Genomic DNA, 22,780 nt, shown 5'->3' on the forward strand with positions numbered 1-22,780 from the left:
TTCAAGAGTGTTGTAATCTCCACTGTATGTTCCCGCAAAGTTGTCTTTCATGCCCCACGCCTTTTCCAAGTAGCTTAACTTTTCACTCTGAATAGGGTGATAATATGTTTTATCCTTTCGTTTTCTTTCCTCTGATAACAGACTAAAATTCTTCAACTCCTCTTCATCCCCGAAGATATAATTTTCCTCGCTTCCTATTCCCCTAAAACACCTAATCTGCTCCTTGTTAAATACACCTTTTCCGATGCACTCTACGATGTCCTGAGCCATACGCTCCATATTTTCCTTGTGTTCCTTGCTACCGGGAGACCCCGCTTCATGAACTTGTTTCGAGGAGAACGGACCGTGATCGGAAAGGACTTTGTTTTCCACTGTATGAACACGTTCCACGAAATTTCGTTTACTTAAATATTCTGCAAATGACCTTTGAGTTGCCTTGTCCAGATCAAGATACTTTACCAGCCTGACTATTAACATTTGAACTAAGAAGTTACTTGGGGCTTCCGACGGACCATTATCTACAATGAATCCCATCATTTCCTTTAGTTTCCCGGTTGTCTGATTCCGGAAGAAACCGTCAAGGGAAGGAATACACATTAAAAGAAACAATTCATTAAACACGCGAAACACAGTTTCTGGCTCCGTGAAAGAAAGGTTTATGAGAGTCACAGCCTTTCCTGTTCTTGTGACATTGATAACAACGTCTGTTTTTGGAATAAGAAGAGACGTGTCATCTAGCTGCAGTTCCTGTTTGATATTCATAAAAAGATGAGTCATGGGTGTTACAGCATTTATCCTCGATTGGTCGAAAGTGTGATCTGGAGTGTCGTATGTCTTCCAAGTTTTCCCAGGTTTCAGGACGGGTGGGATATCCCCACAAACGATACATTTTGCGTCCTTTGAGTCCAGAAAGAACCCATTAGGATTTTCTGAGGCCGAATCTACCAGGTAATTAACATTGGAGGTAGTCCAATGAGAGTTAAGGGGGTGTAGCTGCTCCAAAGTATTCGGGGCCTTATGTAACGAAACATTAGCGTTTATTTCCCTTCCATGATGGTGCCTCTTGGCTTGCAGCGTACCCTTTCGATAGTTTTTTGTATATGTATACAAACAAGAGGTAGAAATACTAAACTCAGGCTTGACAGTTTTCAGCATTTCTTTAATGTCATGCATAACTGTAGCATTGTCTGCTGCTTTAAAAAGCCTTGGGTCGATCAATCTTGGATCTGCTTGAAGGCCTCCTCCTCCTCGCAGTATTCTATCTCCCTCTCCAAAGGCAAACTCAATATATCTTGCCAATTCAGGGAATTCTTCGCACTTCAACTTTCCCCCTCTTCCTTTTGCAATTGAATTCATGTTATCTTCCTTGAGTTTCTTTATCTTCCGTTGAGCATAAGAGTGTTGCTGAGTGACAGTCATTCATTCCTTACCGATTGTGAGTTGACTTTAATGTCCTTAAATGTTTTTAAGTTGGTATTTAAAGTGGCACGGTGCTTGCTAACGCTGCCCTTGAATTGTGCTCCTTTAATGGAAACAACGCTTTTCACACTTGTAATTTTCGCAATTATGGCCTTCAGTACATCCCTGTCCCTTTTACTGTCAAGGGTTTGTAATATATCAGCAAAACTATCTGTCAATTTTGCCTTCACGATTCCTTTCACTGCATTATCATTAGGGAGCTTAAGATGCGGACGTTTTCGCGGTGACGGCGACGTGACAGCCCAGGTGGACTGGGCCAGAGGTTGCCGTTCTCGCGCCAAAATTAATTTGCTTAAGATTCTCATGACGGCGTCCGAGACTTCGTCGAGTACATCGGCTGTACTTTCTGAGATTCAATCGCTTTTGTTTGTAACATGGCCGCATTTGAAGATTTTCGACAACTTCTCATTCTTTACTACGACGCTAATTTGATCAACGATGAAGATTTCGTTCTCCTTTACGACATGTTTCCGTCGAGAAATCCAAGTTTTCCTTACTACGAGTACGCTTGCTTTGACCTGAACAACATGAGTGAGGCAGAGTGTAAGGCCGAATTTAGGTTTGAGAAAAAAGACCTTCCGACTCTGGCAGAAGCCTTGCAGATCCCACCTACCTTCAAACTACGCCAGGGAAGCATAGTAAGTGGAATGGAAGGCCTTTGCATACTCCTAAGACGGCTCGCCTATCCTTGTAGACTTGGCGACATGGTACCTCGTTTCGGCAAACCAGTACCGGTGCTATCCATGGTCACAAATCATGTGATTGATTATATTTACACCATCCATGGACATCGCATAACCCGGTGGAATGACGCACTGCTTAACCCACCTGCATTGGATACTTATGCTCGATCAGTTCACGCTAAAGGGGCTGCTCTCCAGAACTGTTTTGGCTTTGTTGATGGCACTGTGAGACCTATAGCCAGACCAGACGAGCACCAGAGGATGATGTATAATGGTCATAAACGGGTGCACGCCATTAAATTCCAATCTGTTGCCTTACCGAATGGATTGATCGCAAACCTTTACGGCCCCGTAGGTAAAGATCTTTTTAACTTGCTCTTATTTATAACTAAATGTCAGGTTTATGAAAATAGCAACTCAAACGGAAAAGGTACAAACATGGTTTCGGAGGGTAGTTGTTTCCCCCTTCAAGTGTCTGTTTTATAGTATAATCTACGACAAACGCCTGTAGTGATCAGGGCAATGAAAGGTTGATCTCATGACACCATTTTACAGAAGCGTTGCATGATGAAAAACAATGATATTCCATGAAACAAATCTAATACTTTTAACTTCTTCTTCCAGAGGGCAAAAGGCATGATGCAGGTATGCTGGCAGAATCTGGTCTCTTGCATGACTTGGAACGCCATGCATTTTCGACAGGGGGTCAGCCTCTATGCATATATGGGGATCCTGCATATCCCCTCAGGGTTCACCTGCAAGGACCATTCCAAGGTGCTGCTCTCACACCTCAGATGGAGATGTTCAATGGATCCATGAGCTCTGTTCGAGTGTCAGTGGAGTGGCTATTTGGAGACATTTTAAACTATTTTAAATTCCTTGATTTTAAAAAGAACCTAAAAGTTGGCTTAAGTAATATTGGTAAAACATATGTCGTATGTGCTCTCATGCGAAATGCCCTAACATGCCTATATGGTAATCAAACCTCAGAATTTTTTGAATTAGACCCCCCAAGCCTCCAGGAGTATTTCAGGTGACCTAAAACATTCGCTATATTTATTCGGTTACTGCCTGGTCACACAACTGGTCAACACTTTCCTCCCAGAATCAGCCCTGGGGGGTGGGGGGAGGGGGTGAGTGGTACTTTAGGATTTTTTGTGGGGGAGTGTCCTGCTGGGACCCTGGAATCCTTAATCTATACCAGAGCTAGTTCAGCTGAATTTTGCTACCTTCTACTAGACTTAACTTCCCAAAATCCCTTTGCCACTATCCTAGAGTAGCTTTTCGGCTAAGTTGCGTAAATTCAAACTTGTCGATTTGATTTTTAGTTTTAGTGGCAATTCCTGGTTTCCCTAATCTAGACTAAAACCTCCCCGCCAACCCCACCCCCCCTGCTTTGGGAAACAGCACAACCTATAAAAGATCATACATTGTATTATACAAAGCAGACATATTGTTCCACAAAAAATGAAAGCAGTTTTTACTATGGCATCCACTTATACGACAAATGGCATGCCATTTAGTTCAATGCTCAGTTGTTCAAAAGTCAGTGTTATCCAGCACATAAATCACTATAACGATTTCTTTAGAGGAGGAGCACTTTCCGCCATTTGAACAACTGGGCCCAGTTTAATGCTGATAAAGGCAAGTACTTTCAAAGTTGAGGCATCTCTAATATCAAGTTTAACAAGGTATACATTGTTTACACAAATGTAAGTATTGAAGAAATAAACCTTTTCACAATACAATAATTTTTGTCAGTTCAAAAAATCAAATCAAATTTATATTTTGCAAGGTAGTCAGGGCTTTCAATAATCACTTGACTCAATTTAATATATGACATATTTTCATAGCCTGTATTCTGATAGGGTAATCACCTGATTGACACATGCATGATACAGCTAAATTCAAACTGGATCAATGAAACTAAAAAAAAATGTGATTATGATAATGATAACTCAACAATCAACTACCACTCTAGCAGAAATGGAGTTAAAAGAACAGTTGAATGCAAAATTATGTCACTAACAAGAGAAAAATTACAATGGTGCCATAGTTGAAAAAGAGAAGTTGCAATAAAAAAATGTTAACGCTTTTCCTTGGGAGCCAACCTCTCAATCAAAGCTAACATAGCCTGTGATTGCTGCTGCTGCTGGTTTAACATAGACTGCATAAACTGTAGTGTTTGCTGTTGGTTTCTTTGCTGCTGTCTATGCTGTTCTTCTTGTTGTTGCTGAATAATCTTTAGCATATCTTGCTGCATTTTTGTTTGCTGCTCTGATATACGAGATCCTCTTGCCTCTTCCTGCTTTCTTATTTCAATTTCTTCTCTTTTAATGCCATCTCTTCTTCTGCTTTCTTTTGCAAGTATCCAATAGCATCTCCTGTACTTTTCCTGCTTTTCTTTGCTGGAACCACTCCATTTGTTTTCTCCCATGGTTTCCATTGCCTTGTACCGCATTTCTTCAGCAGTTGCCTTCTCTTTCTGAAGGCTTTGCTTTTTGTTGCCAGTCGAAGGCTTATTTTTAGCTTCTTCCTCTTTTTCACACAGCTCCTCCAGCAGAGTATCTATCTCTTGTATTTCTGGACTAATACCACTTGCTCTTTCTTCTTCCCTATTTTTTGCTTTGAATTTGGACATTAGAAGATTGAGCCTATCTCTCAACGACCTTTTGTTCACATTGAATTTGCATTGGGTGAGGTTATTGAGTCTTGTGGCAATCTCATCCCACAATTTTCCTCTCTCCGGGCTCCCCTTTCTGGTTTCAAAAAGATCTGATCCCCTGACCTCTCTCAAGAATAATGTATCATGTTGATTTGTCCACTCCATTGTGCTGAAAGAGGGAATTAAAGTTTATTTTAGCACTTTATTTAAAAAACGGTGGAAACAGTAGTTTTCCTCTTCCAGACTGAGTCCTTGTATTGATTTATTGAATATTTGCTGGATGAAATTGTTCTGTTTAATACGCACTGTACGTATCCACATAAATTATTGCTCTAGATTCACAGCACTTCATCGAAGAAATATTTCCAAGTGTGGTTATACAAGCCTTAAGAGCACATTTACATATCGATGAGCTATGTAGTGGATTTGTTGGCTAAGTGTGAAAAAATTCAAAACAAAATATTTATCTCTGCACTTTTTAGCAGCCTCCAGAACTCCAAAATTCTTTATCGCCTCAGAAAATTCGGATTCAATATGTTACTAAGAAATAAAAAAATGTATTGGAGTCAGTAAAATATATTATATATATAATCGTTTTACAAGAAAGAATTCGTTGAACGTAACAGCTTATTTATCTTTACAGACTTACTTAGATTGTTTTGTCTTCACTGAACTAGCTTCAGAGTCTTCGGTCATTTTCCTGAGTTTTATCTGTGAAGAGAGCACAAAAAGCCGCTAGAGTTACTTGGCACATCCCCAGGTGGGTTGTGCTAATAAAGAAACTGAAAAAAAAGCAAGGAATGAAGAATACAAGAAAGAAATACCGGTATAAATACTCACGTTTTCACTGCGACGGCAAAATCCCCAAACTGACGTCGCCGACGTGAGGGCGACGGCGGGAATGTTGGAAATCGCATGCGCAGTTAAACTCGCCCCAATCCTAATCGGTCTTTACGTCGCCTTCGTGTCGAAAACGTCCTTATCTTAAGCTCCCTATTGATCTTTTTTAACCTTCTGCTGATAACGTCCACAACCTTCTCTATATCTGTATTCTTTCCTTCCACGAGGTAAGCTTTTTGATCAATATATATTTGAACAATGTTAAGTTTTTTAGATAATTTTTCATAGGTATAAACAGGACAAGAATACGTTCTCTCTTCTTCATTCAGTATAGAGGCCTTTGTTTTCTGGTAAATTTCGGTGGCTGCTGAGGTCTCCAAAAGAACTCTCCTTTGTAATTCTCTTCCAACGTCCACTGTTGCCAAACGTTCAGCCCTCCTTGTAAGGTTCTTGCAAGTCAAAAGTTCCCTTTCTATGTCTCTAATATTTTCTTCTAAAGATCCTTCCACTCTGCTCCATTGCATACCGATGTTTTTTGTTTCATCGCGTATAACCTGTTGTTGCTCACGCTGTCTTGTTCGCTTCATATTCGCACTTGTTGTTTTGTTTTGCCTTTGGTAGAAACGACGAGAAGCACCAGGGAATGGCAAAGCAGAACGAGCTTCTATAAAACTAACTGCGGCATTTGAGGGAATGTAGGCAGAACTTGGAGTGCCTTGACTATGTAAACGCTTCCTTTTTGCAGATAAAGTGGTATCACTCCCTGGAACATGTGTGGTATTCGCTCTCTTTCTTGTGGGACTTGTCTTGTTTTCTTGAGTCTTTTTTGTTTGCCTTTCGGGTTCCTTTTCATCACAATTCATTGTACCATCACTGTCACTATCCCGTGTCCCTTTGCAACTGATATCTCTTTTACTACATCACAAATTTCTTTTTCAGACTCGCGTGTATCTCCGTCGTCGATATCTTTCTTCACTCACACATTTTCTCCTTTTTTTAGGTTGCACTGCCGTATACCTTCAGATATATCCTTCACGTCCTGAGGCTTTTGGCCGTTTGCAGATTTGCTGTCACCAACAGCATGAGCATTCAAAGCATCCGTGGAACAGTTCTTTTCTCCGTAATTCGCTTCTTTCACACATATGTGCTCTTTCTTTTCCTTGGTGTTTTCCCTGTTCATCTGCTGCACGTTTGAAACGTCATGCCTACAATTGTTCTTTACGTCTACGTTTTTTTCCTGCAGCGAGCTACTTCCTCCAGAGGCTGGGGTTTTATTTTTTCCCGCTTCAAATTTTTGTTTTGCGTAACTGGTCGCTCTTTGCGGCTTTAAATACCCTTGCGATTTCTTGGTTGATCCGCTGTCTTGGGTTTTTGCCAAATGCTTCGTACTCGGCTTCCTTTTCCTTGTGACGACGTGCCATGGGTTTTCAGTTTGTTCTTGCGCTTAGTCCTTGTCAGTTACAGAGGAACTTTGCGGCTCGTCAGAAACTTTATCATTCAAGTTAAACAAGGGAACAAAATGATTAACTACGAATTCCTTAGAACGGTCAGGCCAGCCAAGCGTATTTGTCCACAGGATTCTTACAACTTTGGAACTCGTAGGATTTATTAATTGTCTAGGTCTGAAAAGGTTCTGATACACAGGTAACAGTTTGTGATTCTGATCTGGGTAAACTGTTTCAATAGGAACTCCCAGAACACTTGCCAAAGCCATTATCTGCAAAGTGCCACTGTATGAATAGTTTTTGCTTGTCCTCATAATTTCACTGTCAAATGCTGCTTCAAAACCACATTCACCGTACAATTCAGATGATCTCGAAGAAAAACAAGTCAAATCACAAAGTGTTTCCACAGACATTACACCCGATCTTCTAGTCTTTCCATAGTATGGAATTTTAGAACTGCTTAACACAGGATGATTTCTGTAGAATTGTCTGTTCTTCGCAAGTTCGAAACAAGTGCGCACTCGAAACTCAAGGGCTAAAGTTTCTTTTTGACAAATGGCCAGACTAGCTGAATTGAACAAGCAGTTTCCGTCACCAGTAGCAGTAACTGGAATCATACCTCTAACATTTGGTGGGATAATACAGCGGGAAACTTTGTCCACGTGAATTTTCCTGAAGTGCGAAGTAAAATTTAAATCTCCAACCCCAAAAGCTGAATTTGCACACCATCTTCTTTCCAGATGCTCACATGTCGCACAGAATCGTTGAAAATCGCTGCATACAGCTTCCAAACGTCGCAGATCTTGATATGCCATTTGATAGATAGAGGGTACACTCGCTTTTGCTTTGCCCGGTTTCATAAACTGTAGGGGAAGTGACGGGTATTCACAAGTCACGCACTTTTGAATTAATAATTTAACTGAGAAAAGGCGGCAATTTTCGAGAACAAAGCGTCATTTAATATCATGCTTCCGTAAGTGATCACTTTTCAATTTCACACAGCGAAAGCGAAAAAAAAAATTTTCAGATTACACCGTTTTGTGATCCTAAAATTGTAACTGAAACTAGCAACGCTAGTGTTTTCTCTCTTTCCATATTTTTGTCCTAACTAAGCAAGTGTTTCACGCTTATTTAAATGACTGTGCGGCGATCTAAATATAAATAATTCTCACTTATAAACCGATGTCACCGGACCATCGCATTTCTATTGTTTCATGTTATTGACTATAAATATTACGCATATTTTATTTTAACTTGTGCAGATACCGATCATCACAACAACGCTAGTCGCCTTTTTAAAACTTGTATGTAAATACAAATATGTCGGATCTGCTTGTTTATGTCAATCAGAATGTTTGTTGTTCAGTGATCATCGACAATTTAGAAGTTACGCTGGACACATTTCGCCGGGAAATGTTAGAGGACCAGGTCAGTGACGTTTTGCCATCTCACTACAAGTTTACCAGATTGTTAAACAACCAGCGCATCGTTGTTGGTCTCAAGCAAGAAGCAGCTCTAAAATTAAGCCAATGTATGCAAAAGACAAACGATATTTTTGCAGTTCATTTGTTTCACGAAGAAGGGATTAACTTAAAGGCTAATGAGGCCGACTTGAACCATGTGCCAACCAAATCAGGAGATGCTGGTGATGGTGATCAAGATCAAGTTCCACTGCGAAAAAAAGTCAGGCTCAGTCGCCAGCCCACACTTTTTGACATGTGCGCACCATCCACATCATCACCTGGGCCGCAACCAACTTCACCTTATTCAGCAGCTAGAGCCCAAAGGGTCAAGATATATAGTAAGCAAGAGGTCAACGAATGCATAGGTATGAAAAAGTCATACCGCCAATTCTGGAACGATAAAGCAGAAGAACTCTGCAGGAGCAACGCTCTAAAAACATTCAAGCCTGGCGAGATCCAAGGTGCAATTAATGTTGCCTGGTCACTCAAGAAAACTGACATTTTAAAAGATCAAATCGAGGAAGTTAATGAGGAAATCGCCTCAAAGTGTTTAACTGACATACTGAAAAAATTTCAAACATCCAAGAAGACAGTTGAGAAAAACATGGAACGTGTTGACGCAGCCGTTTCCGCTTTACGAGAAACACAAGACAATTTAACAACCGCCAGGCAGGAATTTCTGGACAGTACAAACAAGTCTGAACGGAAATTAGCCGCAGTCAGAGTGGATAAGATTGAGAAAGACGTAGATGCTCAGCTGGCAGAACTACGAAGGGCCCAAGACGCCCTACGAAAAGCAACAGAAGCGCGAAAAAAATTGTTACAACTGGAAGTTGAAAGCCAACCGGCCGATAGCGATAGTGATGACTCGACATGTTAAGCTGTGATGCTCTGGGCTCCTAACATTTCATAAGCAATACGTTTATTACACTGTTAACCGATTATTTCTAGTAGTTTTGCTGTTCACGTTTTAAAAAGGACCAGACTCGTTACATCGTATTACTCTCACTTTATTGTTGTAATTTCCCACTCGTTCACAAGATCGCTTTCGCGCGGGAATTCTACTCGGAGAAACAAGGAAAGTACTAGAAAGGCTTTTCAATAAAATAAATTCAATCGTTCGTAAATTTTTTAAAGTCGTTGCTTTCTCTATAATTTTGCGCATTTAAAGTTCTAGTTTATAGATCAACTTTGTGGGAAATAAAGAATGAATGAATGAACTTCCGTTGTAGAATCATGTTTTCTTCCGGTAGGCAGAGAGAACCTAGAGGTCTGGGTATTAATATGCTACGGTCAGCCATCTTGATTTTTCAGTGTAAACACAGTACAGTGACCGTTCGTCGTTAGAGAGATGATAGCGAACGCCCAGTAAAGTAAAAAAACGTTTGAGACAAACATCTTTAAGTTTTCTCTCGTAAGGGCATCTATTTCTAATTTTTGTTGTGCTACAAATCAAAATAATCCACGTAAGTACATGTATGTCTCGTACGATTGATCGCATCTTTTACAACCCTTTGGAAAATTCCTCTTGTGGGCATCCCCCATACCCCTCGGAAATTTCTACCCTTTAGCCCCCCCACCCCCTAGGAATTTCCATTAACCATCCGTGGGGGGGGGGAGTATGGATATTTTCTGGAACCACACATTCCTCAAAAGGTTTCTGCGAGTGTCGGATAGGGAAATGTGGTCTTTGTTGTCATGTCATTGTAATTTTGCTCCAGCTAGAACATTTGACAAATTTTAATGAGCTTTTTTTTTCGTTGACATGCGCTCAGAAATTACAGAAATGGCACACACCAACGAAAGGGAGCAAATCAAATATCACGGCTGCTTCTCATATTCGCCTGAAATGTTTTAGAAATGCGCGATCTGCAAGACAAGTGGCCATACGAAGGAGATAGAAAAATAAGGTTGCTGCTACACCCAAAAAGGTAGACTCAAGTAGAGACAAATGTGATTGGCTGAAAAGAGACGTTTCACAGATTGGCGCTAAGGCATCGGATGGAATATCAAAGTGCAAGGTGAATGTATCAAGTCATTTTCTTCAGACTTTGCAAAAATATGAAATCAAACAATCTGGATTATATTGCCACCTCTCATACCGAAGTGCTTATTTGAGCAAAATTGTATACAAAGAGCATGACTATGCAAAGCAAATTCCCAGCTATGATGAAAATATTCCAGTGTTTACAGCAGAGACTGGAGATATCTGGCACAGTGCACTGGCAAGAATGATTCCATTTCTACAAACTCAGTCTGTAATGAAAATTTCTTTTGTCCTGAGAAAACCCAAACATTGCTAAATTTGCTTAATTTGCTTAATTTGCTTACAGAGTCTCAGGATGAGATCATAACTGTCAAAATTCCAGAGTTAAAAGAAGTCACACCTAGTTCCAGAAACAAACAGTACCTTGATGTGGCTCAGGGTACCTCAGAGTGGCGAGCAACTCGTGTTGCAGTGATCACTGCTAGCAAACTGCCATCTCTGCTTGGATTTAATGAAAACAAAGAATTTGATTCATCTTGGTTTTGCATACATAATAAAGTAGATGAAAGCATTTGCAGACCAAAGAAATTTAAGAACTTTCAAAGAGGCAATAGTTAGGAAAAGGAAGCTTTGCAAAGCTTCTCCAAACTTACTGGTAAGTAGAAGGAATATTTTTTTAGTAATTGGGAAAAAGGCAAAGCAAGCAATCACTTAACCCATACAATGAAGGCATGTAAAATATCAGATGCATATCTCTGTAACTTATCAATGAGTTCATTATAATGTCCCCTTGCCCCGAGGGGAACCATATTCACCAATGTCATCCAGAGGAAACTTCTGAATACCCAACTTAATTGTAATATTTGTTGCATTATTTTCTCCTATATGAAGGTGCTCCTGTGTCAAGCTGTGGATTTTTTCGACATCCTAATGATCCTATTTATGGAGCTAGCCCAGACGGCATTACAGAAGCATTTCTGGTTGAAGTAAAGACAAGGGCAGAGAATGCTGAAACACCATTGGAGAAAGTCACTGGCTCACATATTCAGGGAAATGTCCAAATGTGTTGTACAGGGGGACAGATCACATCCTTACAGTCTTACATACCAGAATGAAAAATCTCTAATTGTTTTTTCATCAAAAGAAATGATCTGTTGATTGATGTTATGAAAGAAATTGCAGATCATATTCTTAAGCATGAGGTTGTTACTGAATGGCATTATGAAGAGAATAGTTACCTTGCTAAGCTGGGAAAGCAGCTTTTAGGAAGTATACCTACCTTTGACACACTGCGCAATTTTAGGTCATGGGTAAACAGTATGGCAAAACAGGTAAAGAAAGTTGTGTTTAATCAAGCAAATCAGTGAATCAATGAAAAGAGATAACTGTAACTGTCTTTCTGAGAACATTTTAAAAGCTTTTAAAGTGTTATAATTTAGAGGTAATTTTTGGCCAAATTGGTTTTTTAGCATGTTTACAATGTGGGCAAATATCTGAAAACAATAACCCAATAAATCAATTTTACCACTTGGCCAGCACCTATTGAGTATTTGCCAGTCTCTAAGCCTGCCAATGTAATTTTCAATATAAATTCTAAGAGTTGCAATATCAAAATTTTTAACAACTTCGGTCTCCTCGAATTAGGAGTTAAATTTCATGGGGGGCCTGTTGTGCAGGAGACCCCTCTGATGACAAGAGTCTGTTATATTAAACCTCTCTTCAGTCATGACAGTTTTTCCTCTTGGAACAGAATCTAGTACTCTTATACTACCGGGATATGCCTCAGTACAATGGAGTAGAAACCCCTAAGGCACTGTCCATACACATATCTTTCCTCTTGTATGGTTCTTGTAACTAGAGAATGTGATTTTGTTCAAATCATAATTCTCAGACCAGGAAATCCAAACTTCTGTTGCATCACCAATAAGTGCAGTATCATATCCTGCCTCAACAAATTGTTTTGGCATAAATTTGTCCACAAAACCAGGCAGTGGGGTCATATCAATAGCCTCAAAGACACTGCTTAGAAACACACACCAACCAACAAATACCCTGATGAGCTGATGACCCATCATCCATGCCATTACTCCAAGATGTAGGGCATGTCCGAACATTGATAAAAAGCATGCGAAATTTCGCATGGCATTTTGTTCAAAATTTCGTCCAGGGAAGCATGTCCGCACATTGATAAAAAGCATACTAGTTCTGTTTTTTTGTCTAGCTTCCTTAGATGTGATGTGCTTTCACTTTCTTTGCAATCTGGATAAATCATTGCACCTATGAAAGGTTGCACACATTCAAACAGACAATCAAATTCAGTTAATCCAGTCATATAAAATATTTTTTCGGGGAGTTTTTTAAGGGTTTCATAAGTAAACTCTTTCAATTCCATTGCCGTTGTCTTTGCAGTTAACTGTTGTTGATAATATTGTGCATTAGCGCTCAGTTCTGTTTGAAGTTTTGTAAGGTCTTGTTGCAAATTGTCGATACACCTCCTTTTGCCGTCAAGTTCTTTTGTCAATCTTTCAGCTTGACATTTAAAGTTGGCATTTTCTGCTTCCAGTTTCTCGGGTAACATTCGTCTTTTTTAGCAGGACGTGAAGGAAGCGGTGTCCTACTCGCAGGGGCTTTTCTGGGAGTACAATTATTTTTAGATGCTGCGTTATATGATAACACTCTCCTTGCACACTCAAGTTTTCGTTTCAGCTTGATAGTCGGTTTTTTGGAGTACTCCTCTCCAATTTTTTGAGGTTTTTGGATTTTCTTCGCTCCAGTGGGCACTGCAAATTACATGTTTTCGCCAGTTTACATTCTCGGTCTTGAGGACTTTCGCGTAGCCCTTTTGCAGTTCAGGATCAGATGGTAACGTAAAATACGTGACCCCTTGAGTACGGAAATTATTTTTGCACAGTGCACTCGCACAGTTCCAGTGCCACCCTGATGTTTTCTGTCCGCCATTTCGCGAATAAGTTCAGTATTGGTACCACTGGCGCGCGGCTCCCGTCCGGCAAACAACCCAACTAAGTTCCAGATTCCCAACATATGAAGTTGGGCAATGATTGATTCAACTTTATTGAGTGAATGATTTAAGAGTCTCACTACAAGACTGTTAGAATCAATAGTTACTCCAGACATTACAGAGGGATGCTTAAATAAGTTCTAGGAATTCTTTATAATATTTGTTGCTAAATACAAGGAGGTTCCGAATTTTACATGACGCATGCAAAAGCATGCTACGTAAAATTTTACCTGCAATGAACCTCCAAAAACCGGCTCGCTATCCCCCTGCTCGCCTTTCCAAGGCTGCGCTGCCACTCGCACAGTTTTTAAGTATTTTTGCTAAATATTTTGATAAGTATTTTAAAGATCAGTTTTGAAAGCGCAAATTCCAAGGTCAATGTTTAAGTTTATATGAAGCGCTCATACCCCCAACTACTATACTACTTAAACCATCTAGTAAGCAAATATGCATGGCTAAATTTTTCAGGTACTTTCAAGGGCTGGCTTATCAATTTAGCAATATGCAGCTCAATGTACACCACCATGAAACAATGGGATATGCTAAAAACCCCTTAGATCTTTTGTTTAGCAACCTAATAAACACTTGAAAAAACCCATATTTTTACCACTTCTATAATTACTTCAACAAATTTTTTTTACCAAAATTGTTTCTCAAATGAATTTTTATTTCCAAATTGGTTTCTATTTTGGAAGTGACTTTGGAAGATACAAGCAGCGTGTTTAAATATTCACATCATCAATCAAATCGAACATCAAAAAACAAAATGAAGGGTTTTATCCCATGATTTTAACCAATGAAAAGCTTCACATTTTTACTTCACAATTGTGAAAATTTTCAGTGAAACCATTTTGTGAAGATGCATGCATAAAAATATTCATATAATCAAATGAAACATGAAAGAATCACCATGGAGTGTCATTCACAGAAAAACAGGAAATTGATAATCTCATTGTTTTCAAGTCATAAGACAGTCATATGATTTTTTCGACCAATCAAAAATGTACCCATAAATTTGTTTTCTGATATTTTTTCTGATAATCTGGAGAAGAATTGTCATGGTTTTGTGAGTAAACTTTAAACCATAGTATTTAAAAAAGTGTTTTTCTGTATATAATATATAAATGTTTTGTGAAAAATTACATTACGAACCTAGTTTTTTACAAGAGTATATTATTTGCCCTTTTTGTTATCAACAAATATCTGATTATTATACAACAAAACAAAGTAATTGCTGTGAAAAACCTGATATAATCGAAGAAAATAAACGTTTACTTTGTGTTAACTGTGGCCTAATTGGTAATGAAATATTTAGAAATAATTACATTGATTTTTATGAAAATATGTATGATTCGTAAAAAGTCAGTCTATATAAGAAAATACCATATTCAAAATGTATTATCAGATATAGCAGTCAAAAACCATTTACCCATATCAAGAGCTGTAATAAACCGTGTTTGCCAGATATTTGATCTAATAAACACAGTTTCAAATCAAGTTAACTAAGATAGAAAAAGGATAATATCAATCAAATTTATAATTGACAAACTTTTTAAGGTGTGGAATCTACCTCATGTAATACAGATTAGTAAATCAAAAAAGACTAAAATATTATGAGGATTATTGGAGATTAAGTCAATCATTAATTGGTGACAAACTTAATTAATTTTTTGTTATATTGCACAACAAATTTGATAGATACAGTTGGACATAGCTCGGTTATCATTTGATCTATACAGTACTGTGCAAAAGTAACGAGAGCGAATTTCGACAAAATTTGACGAAATTGTGCGATATTTTAAAGGAGGCGAATTTTCGGCGATATTTTGATGAAAAGTCAACACAACTATTGTTCCGATATTATCGCAATGTCGTGCAGATGCGCGAAATTTCGCATGGCATTTTGTTCGAAATTTCGTCCAGGGAAGTGAAATTTCAGGCAACATTTCGTGTCGGGGAGCGAAATTTTGTGTGACATTTCCTTTTGCGGAGTGAAATCTCGTCCAACATTTCATTTGGTGGGGCAAAATTTGTCGCTAAGGTTTTGGACTTTTTACAAGCAAGCAAAACACGCTTGTCTTTAAAAGCAAATCATAAATTCATTCCGAGACACGGTCACAAGAAAGTGTTCTAAATTGCTGTTTGGTTTAAATTTGTGATAAACATGCAGAATCGTCTAAATTTTAAAGTATTTCTGACAGTTGTTCTATTTTAGTGGATCTTTTAAATAAATTAAACTCACCAGCTTCGCATTTGTATTTCGGAAACCTTGATCTTGCGAGGACGGTCAAACCTAACCCACAATGTGCATAACCAAACAATCCATATGCCAAGAAAAAAAAAGCATGTACATAACTCCCACCAAAGCGTTTTTATGCAGTGTAGTTGAGCATCAGTAATGTCGAATCACAAGTTTCGTTCACATGAAATGCCAGTGATAACAACAAAACCACGCAACTTCCGGTAGCCAATGCAAACTTATTTCCAGCGGTCAGCAACCAAAGAGTGAGGACTACAACGACTGAAGACTGTTTTAGTTAAAATTCGAGCAAAGCGATACAACGGAGAACAAACTTACCACTTTGCCTTTGAAGGGGTGATATTTCGACTTGTTTATAATTCTGCACTTAGCACAAAAGCAAGGTTTTTCATTGGTTACAGTTGCTAAGGCCTCTTCGATTGCTCGCTTGATCGAAGGAGACGTCAAGGATGCTTGACTTGTTGATATTTTTTTAATGTTGGATAACTGTACCATTACAGGCTGTATTTTGCAAGACGGCTACAAAATTGGACCTGAGGGCAGAAAGCTTGCTTATTATATCTTGCAATAAAAGACATGTACCAATCGGCTGAAGATTTGATTCCAACTTGCATATGTTTTTCTAATTATAATAGCAATTGGAACCGGTACTTGTTGATACACATAAAAATCACTTTCATGTGAGATTATTATTCTTTCATGAGCAATCATGCCAAAAGTGACGACTTATAGTCGAAAGCGAATTCAATCTCTTCTTGGACAAGGTCTTCATCCTGTAGCGATATTCAAGGAATTGAAGACTGAAAGCTTATCAGTTGTGTTGCTAGAATTGTTGGAAAGATGATGCTTACTGGATCTATTTTTCTTTTGTAATTTTTGGCTTCTGCAAATGTGTTCAAAATAAGCCCAGATCCTGATATTACTCCCAAAACAATAGGATTTAGAGTAATAGCTCCGGCAATTGTTCCAGTAGCAACCAATCCTGTTGATCCAATTTTACATGACAAATCCATGACTTTTTTTGAACAGCCAGTGTTTTTTTATGATAGTATTTATAAATCTCTTTAATTTTTACAATTTGCTCCTGTGGTAAGTCTTTTGAAATATGGTTAAAGTTGAATAGGTCCCTGCGTTTGTCTGTCTTGATAATATTGTATATATTATTTTAATGAGTATATTTAATCAAGATATCAAGTTCCTCGTTTAATAGTTTGACTCTAAAATGACCTTTTTGTAATGTTATCTTCATATTGAACGTCTGCTTTTGCGTAGTTTGACTTGATACAAAAAAATCGTTTGTTACTAATCGAAGCCCATAGTAAATTTGAATGTTTAGTTTTGTATACTGTATTTACCCGTGTATAAGTCGACTTTTTATGGCCTCAAAAGAAGCTCCAAAAATTGCTCTCGACTTATACATGGGTCAAAGATTTTGAGCCAAGTTCCAGCTAAATAATTTATTCAAAATAAACATCATAATGTGGTCGTTGGGGATAACAAACGCAGTGGACGAAATACTTCAAAATGAATGACGAAAGACTTGAAAATGAATGTAATTAAGCAATTCCAGTTGAAAAAGGATTTGTTTTACTTTAAATGTTGAAGATACTCACAAGCACAAATATGAAATAGACACTGGAAATTTTCGTTTTCCAAAGGCGGAAAGCTCTAAAAAACATTCCTCTTTCTTCAAATAAAACGCGATCCTTCAACGGCTTAGTAACCTGGCACAATTCCTCGTGTTTGCGTGCAAGCATGATCGTCACTCGTGTTGCCTGAAAATACTGGTTGGTAATGATTGTTTTTTATTCTTTATACAAACCTGGATGATTTGAATGCTTTTGCAAACTTTGTATTGTTTGGTTTACGAGTTTTGTTTCGTTTGCCATGTGAGAAATTATAAGTCAAGCACCAATTAAACCTTGCACATTTTGCATCGTTTTTGAAGTTATTTTCAAAGATTGACTCCTGCTTCTGTGATGTTGTGCTTATCCTCTAAAGCCCTTTACCCTTGAACAACGAAACAGGTTAGTTTGAGGTTTACATGTTTGATTTTCTGAGAACGTTTTCGAAATTCAAGGACAAAATGCCCGCACATACAACAACCGCTGAACCGCAAAGCTATTAAGCGCTTGAGGCCCTTAATTTTTTGTGAATCCACAGTTCCAGAAATCGAAGAATGCAAGATTAATATCCCATGAACATTTAGCAAAGAAATTAAGAAATTGCTTTTTTTGCCATCAAAAATGGGGGGACGACTTATACATGGGATTGACTTATACACCGGTAAATACGGTAATTAAATTTGGAAGAATTATCTAAAATTTGAATTTGTTTGATTATTGACCCACTAGGAAGTAAGACTCTTTTACTTCCATTTATAATAAAAGTTTTGTGTGATAAAGTGGTTATTAGATAACCGTGTAAATAATGTGATGTTTTTAAATGTCGTTTCCTTTCATATCAATTGGCATATGCTTAGTAAGCTTTTTCCCAATAATAAATACTTATGTCAAGATCATTTAGTGCTGCATTTTTTATACCATAACATACAAAATAAATTGGTAATGATACTGGGCTATTATTGTCATAATTAGCTTTTATCGTAATATAAAGTCTTCTTTGAATTTGATTTGAAATACCATCAGGATAAAGAGTTAATATTGATCTTATGTAGTTGTATTCATTTGATACTTTGTTGCTTGTTTTGCTATAATCATGTTTAAAACTTCAAATGTGATGTTCATAGAGAGAAATTCATTTGAATAAACGGTAAACCCTGTTTTTTTTAAATAAAACTCAAGTGCTAAAGTGTAATTATTTGAAAAGTTATCTCTTTTTTAATTTGAAGAGGTTCACATCAAATTTCCTCTGTATTGTGAATTTTGATTAGACTTTTGCAAAGTAAAAGAAAATGTTTTTTTTCTAATTTTATGGGGCATAGCATCAAAATCATCAATTAAATTTACACTAGAAATACCATAATCTGCAGAAAATTCGCCAGCATTTTCTGTTATGTATTTGAATACATTTGTACGATTTTCATGTGAGCTGATATGACTCTCGCCTATTTTTTGGTCAACATATAGTTTATTTACACTGTCATTTTTATTAACAGGTGAGCTCATATTTATCAGTTTGTTACCATTAAGAGTAAGATTTCCTGTTAAAGCTGTGATACCATTTTTTAAAATGTAGACTTGATCAACTGCAAGAATTCAAGCTTCCTGATCTTTTTGCGTCGTCATCTTCATCCTTGGATTATTTGAATGAGCAATGTAACAAAGTCCTTACTTCCATACTTGAGGCTCATGCTCCACTGCAAACCAAGACAGTTACTCTGCGTCCCGCTGCACCTTGGTATTCTGAGGAGATAAATAATTTAAAGAGATCCCGTAGAAAACTTGATCGACGCTGGCGAATGACCAAACTTCTTTCTGATCGTAAGTTGTTTATTGAGGGATGTAATGCTGTCAACAACTTAATTCGTGACTCCAAGAAGAATTATTTCTCATCGTTAATTAAGGAGAATCAGTCAAATTATAAACAGCTTTTTAAGATAATTGACAAACTACTACAAAGGAAAACAGATATTCAATATCCCCCCTGCAAATCGCCCACTGATCTTGCTAACAAGTTTATTGAGTACCTCACTACAAAGATAGATAGAATACGGGGTCATATAATGACTGCTGCTCCCTCTCATCGAGATACAGTTCCTGATGTTGACAACGCCTGTTCAGATTCTTTTGATAGTTTCAAAATGGTAACAGTGGACGAAGTTGATACATGTATCATGAATCTGGCTGCTACGTCATGTGCTCTTGATCCTCTTCCAGGTTACGTTACAAGAAATGCACTTGGTGTTCTGTTGCATTTCATTACGAAAATAATAAATATCTCGCTGGAAACTGGTCAGATGCCTTCGCAACTCAAGGTTGTCATGTTACGCCCACTCCTTAAGAAATCTTCTTTGGATCACACGCAGTTCTCCAATTATCGCCCTGTGTCGAATCTTTCATTTATCAGCAAAGCAATTGAAAAATTGGTAGCTAATCAACTTATCTCCTACATCAACGAATATGAGTTAAATGAGACATTTTAGTCAGCGTATAAACGGTATCACAGTACTGAAACTGCACTCATCCGTGTGCAAAATGATATTCTTTCTGCCATTGATAATCGTTGAATCATAATTTTACTGTTAGACCTTTCTTTCTGCTTTATACTTCGCCGCTTTCAGACATCGTAAAGAAATTTAACTTGAGCTATCATTTTTATGCTGATGACTCACAGCTATACTTGTCTTTCCAACCAACCGTACTGGGTGATAGGGATCTAGCGGTGTCTAACATCGAGAGCTGTGTGAATGAAATTAATCGCCTTAAATTAAATAAAGACAAGACTGAATTATATGTGATCTCCGCTAAACATCTTCCAGGACCACTCCTTCACGAAATTTCAGTTGCTGGTGAAACTATTCACTCCGTGCATAAGGCGAGAAATATCCGCATTATGTTCGATAGCCATTTTTCGTTTAATGATCATGTTACTAACATTTGCAAATCTTCGTTTTGTCACCTTCGAAATATCAGCTATATCAGGAAGTATCTTTCGGCGACCACTACTGAATTGCTGGTTCATATGTTTGTATCTTCGAAGTTGACCTGCCAGCCTACCAGCCTACACTATAAAAAAGTTAAAACACGTCCAGAATGCTGTGGCACACCTCGTCACACTTACAACAAAGCGTGATCACATTACACCTGTTCTTTTTAATCTTCACTGGCTTCCCGTTAATCAACGTATTATTTTTCAGATTTTGCTTATAACGTACAAGGCACTTAAAAATTTGGCACCGTCGTACATTTGTGATTTGCTTACATCTTACACTCCATCACGTCAACTACGCTCATTATCCAAGCACCTTCTGGTTCTCCATCCTATAACTTGAAAACATATGGTGCAAAATCTTTCTCTGTAGCAGCACCATCATTATGGAATGCTTTGCAATGTGAAATTAGAAACGCTCTGTCTGTGTCTTTTTTTAGAAGTAGATTAAAAACTTTTCTTTTTAGAAAAGCTTTTTATAATTAATTTTAGCTGTTTTAAGTGTTAATTTTAGAGTTTTGTAAGGCACCTTAGAACAGTAGGATACTGGCGCGGTATAAATCTTTTATTATTATTATTTTTATTAAGTGAAAGAGTAGAAACACTATTGTTTAATTGTTCTAAATTGACTCGATCAGAATTATGAGACCCTTTTTTTACATTGATTATTTTCTGGTTATTGAGGTTGAGATTTCCAGATGGGTCTTTTTTTAAATAATCAGACAAATCAACACTACCAGAAGCCTGTGAAACTTTTTGATCTACATATGATATATTAACGAGTTCATTTAAATCCTTTGGTTTTCTATATGACACGATTTTATTTCCACCCATGTTAATGTCTTTGTTTTTATCCAATTTTTTTTGGAGTTCATTGTCTACATATTCACGATTTACAGCAGACGTTTCATTTACTGTGTTTTGAATACCATAGATACTGTTTCCGTTTAGATCAATATCTCCTTTCATTGTACCGCCTGTTTCATGTAAATAGTTACTCAGCTCATTGTCTAATTGAGTGAAATTGATGGCTTGATGACCCGATGTTGCCTCTTTCACATTATTAATGTTATGGTTTTTTAATATCAAGATTGTTTGTCAAACCTTTTTTTAAAATATAGTTATTATCAGTTTTTAATACCATCAAGTTATCAATGTAAAATTTTGTTGCTGCATCTTTGTGATGAAGAGGATCTTGCTCAACAGATTCATATTCCTAGCAATCCAATGCAGCCAGGGCCGATTTATTTCAAGACCCCTCGCAAATGCGGAATTTTTGGTGTCATGTGCGAGGCGGTTCGCAGACAAGTTAATTATCTTATTGACGAGGCAAGTGACGTTGGTAAAGGAGCGAACCCAACGATCAGTTATGTTCATCCCTTTTTCCAAAACCACGGACTTGGCGAAATGTATGTTCACCTCCATGCAGACAATTGTTTGGGACAGAACAAAAACAATTACTTTATCTGGTACTTAGCGTGGAGGACAATTTTCCAGCTGCACGAATCAATCAACTATTCCTTCCTTATTGCAGGTCATACAAAGTTTGGTCCGGATCGCCGCTTTGGAATGATCAAAAAAGCTTACAAAGTTAATTTTGTGTCCTCTTTGTACGAGTTTGCTGACATGATAGAGGCTTCAAGCACTAACGGTGTCAATAAAGCACAGCTGGTCGGCACTCATGAAGGAAGAATTATTGTGTCGGCATACAACTGGTCTTCGTTTCTGGGGAACTACTTCATCAAACTGCCGAACATAAAGAAGTACCAACATTTCAGATTTTCTAAAGACCAACCTGGCAAAGTTTATTTCAAAGAATTCCTCACTTCTCCCAAGCAGTCCAGAATGTTGCTGAAAAACCCGGAAAACCTGCCGCCTGCATCCATACTACCAACTGTGGTGAACCCTGAAGGATTAAGTAGTGAAAGAAAAGAATACCTCTTCAAAGAGATTCGACAATTCTGCAAGTGCGGCACTGAAGATCTTGTGGCTCCACCTCCCTGATCTGTGACAAAACAGTTCTTTTAAGAACTCCCTCTCTGCATTGCACTCTGCAGTGAAAATCCTGTAAGTTGAACGTTCGACTTTGCACTACAGGTAACAAACAAACAACTCTTTTAAGAGCCAACAAAACTACGAAATTCATGACCAACAAAACATGCCTTATTGTGGCACGGAATTCCACAGATACCTTAAGTTTTATTTGTTAAATAAAAACAACTTTATAGGAACATGCTTAAGCCCAATTCAGACCCCGTACTTTTCATGAGTCGAACTTAATTCGAATTTGGACTGACCCAAACTTTAATACGAATGTGCGCCTGTTGA

The 22,780-nt window shown here is 37.9% G+C and overlaps 1 protein-coding gene and 2 pseudogenes across 1 annotated transcript; 2 read left to right on the plus strand and 1 right to left on the minus strand.

Annotated features, from left to right (window-relative positions):
* Positions 1-22,780, plus strand: part of LOC138010312 (uncharacterized) — a 299,228-nt pseudogene that overhangs the window by 228,951 nt on the left and 47,497 nt on the right.
* On the plus strand, positions 1,689-3,264 carry LOC138010309 (uncharacterized). The gene is made up of 2 exons (XM_068857237.1): positions 1,689-2,517; positions 2,787-3,264. Exons 1-2 carry the CDS (start codon positions 1,854-1,856, stop codon positions 3,197-3,199), a joined length of 1,077 nt encoding a protein of 358 aa, XP_068713338.1. The 5' UTR covers positions 1,689-1,853; the 3' UTR covers positions 3,200-3,264.
* On the minus strand, positions 4,099-5,748 carry LOC138010311 (golgin subfamily A member 6-like protein 2; annotated as a pseudogene).

This window comes from Montipora foliosa, chromosome 7 (assembly GCF_036669935.1).
Source record: "Montipora foliosa isolate CH-2021 chromosome 7, ASM3666993v2, whole genome shotgun sequence".
NCBI classification, from domain to species: Eukaryota; Metazoa; Cnidaria; class Anthozoa; order Scleractinia; family Acroporidae; genus Montipora; species Montipora foliosa.

Bases quoted from the DNA above. Each gene is read 5' to 3' on its own strand.
- LOC138010309 (XM_068857237.1), top strand. From the start codon at position 1,854: ATGGCCGCATTTGAAGATTTTCGACAACTTCTCATTCTTTACTACGAC. The intron at 2,518-2,786 runs GTAAAGATCTTT...TTCTTCTTCCAG, and splicing joins AAACCTTTACGGCCCCGTAG to AGGGCAAAAGGCATGATGCA.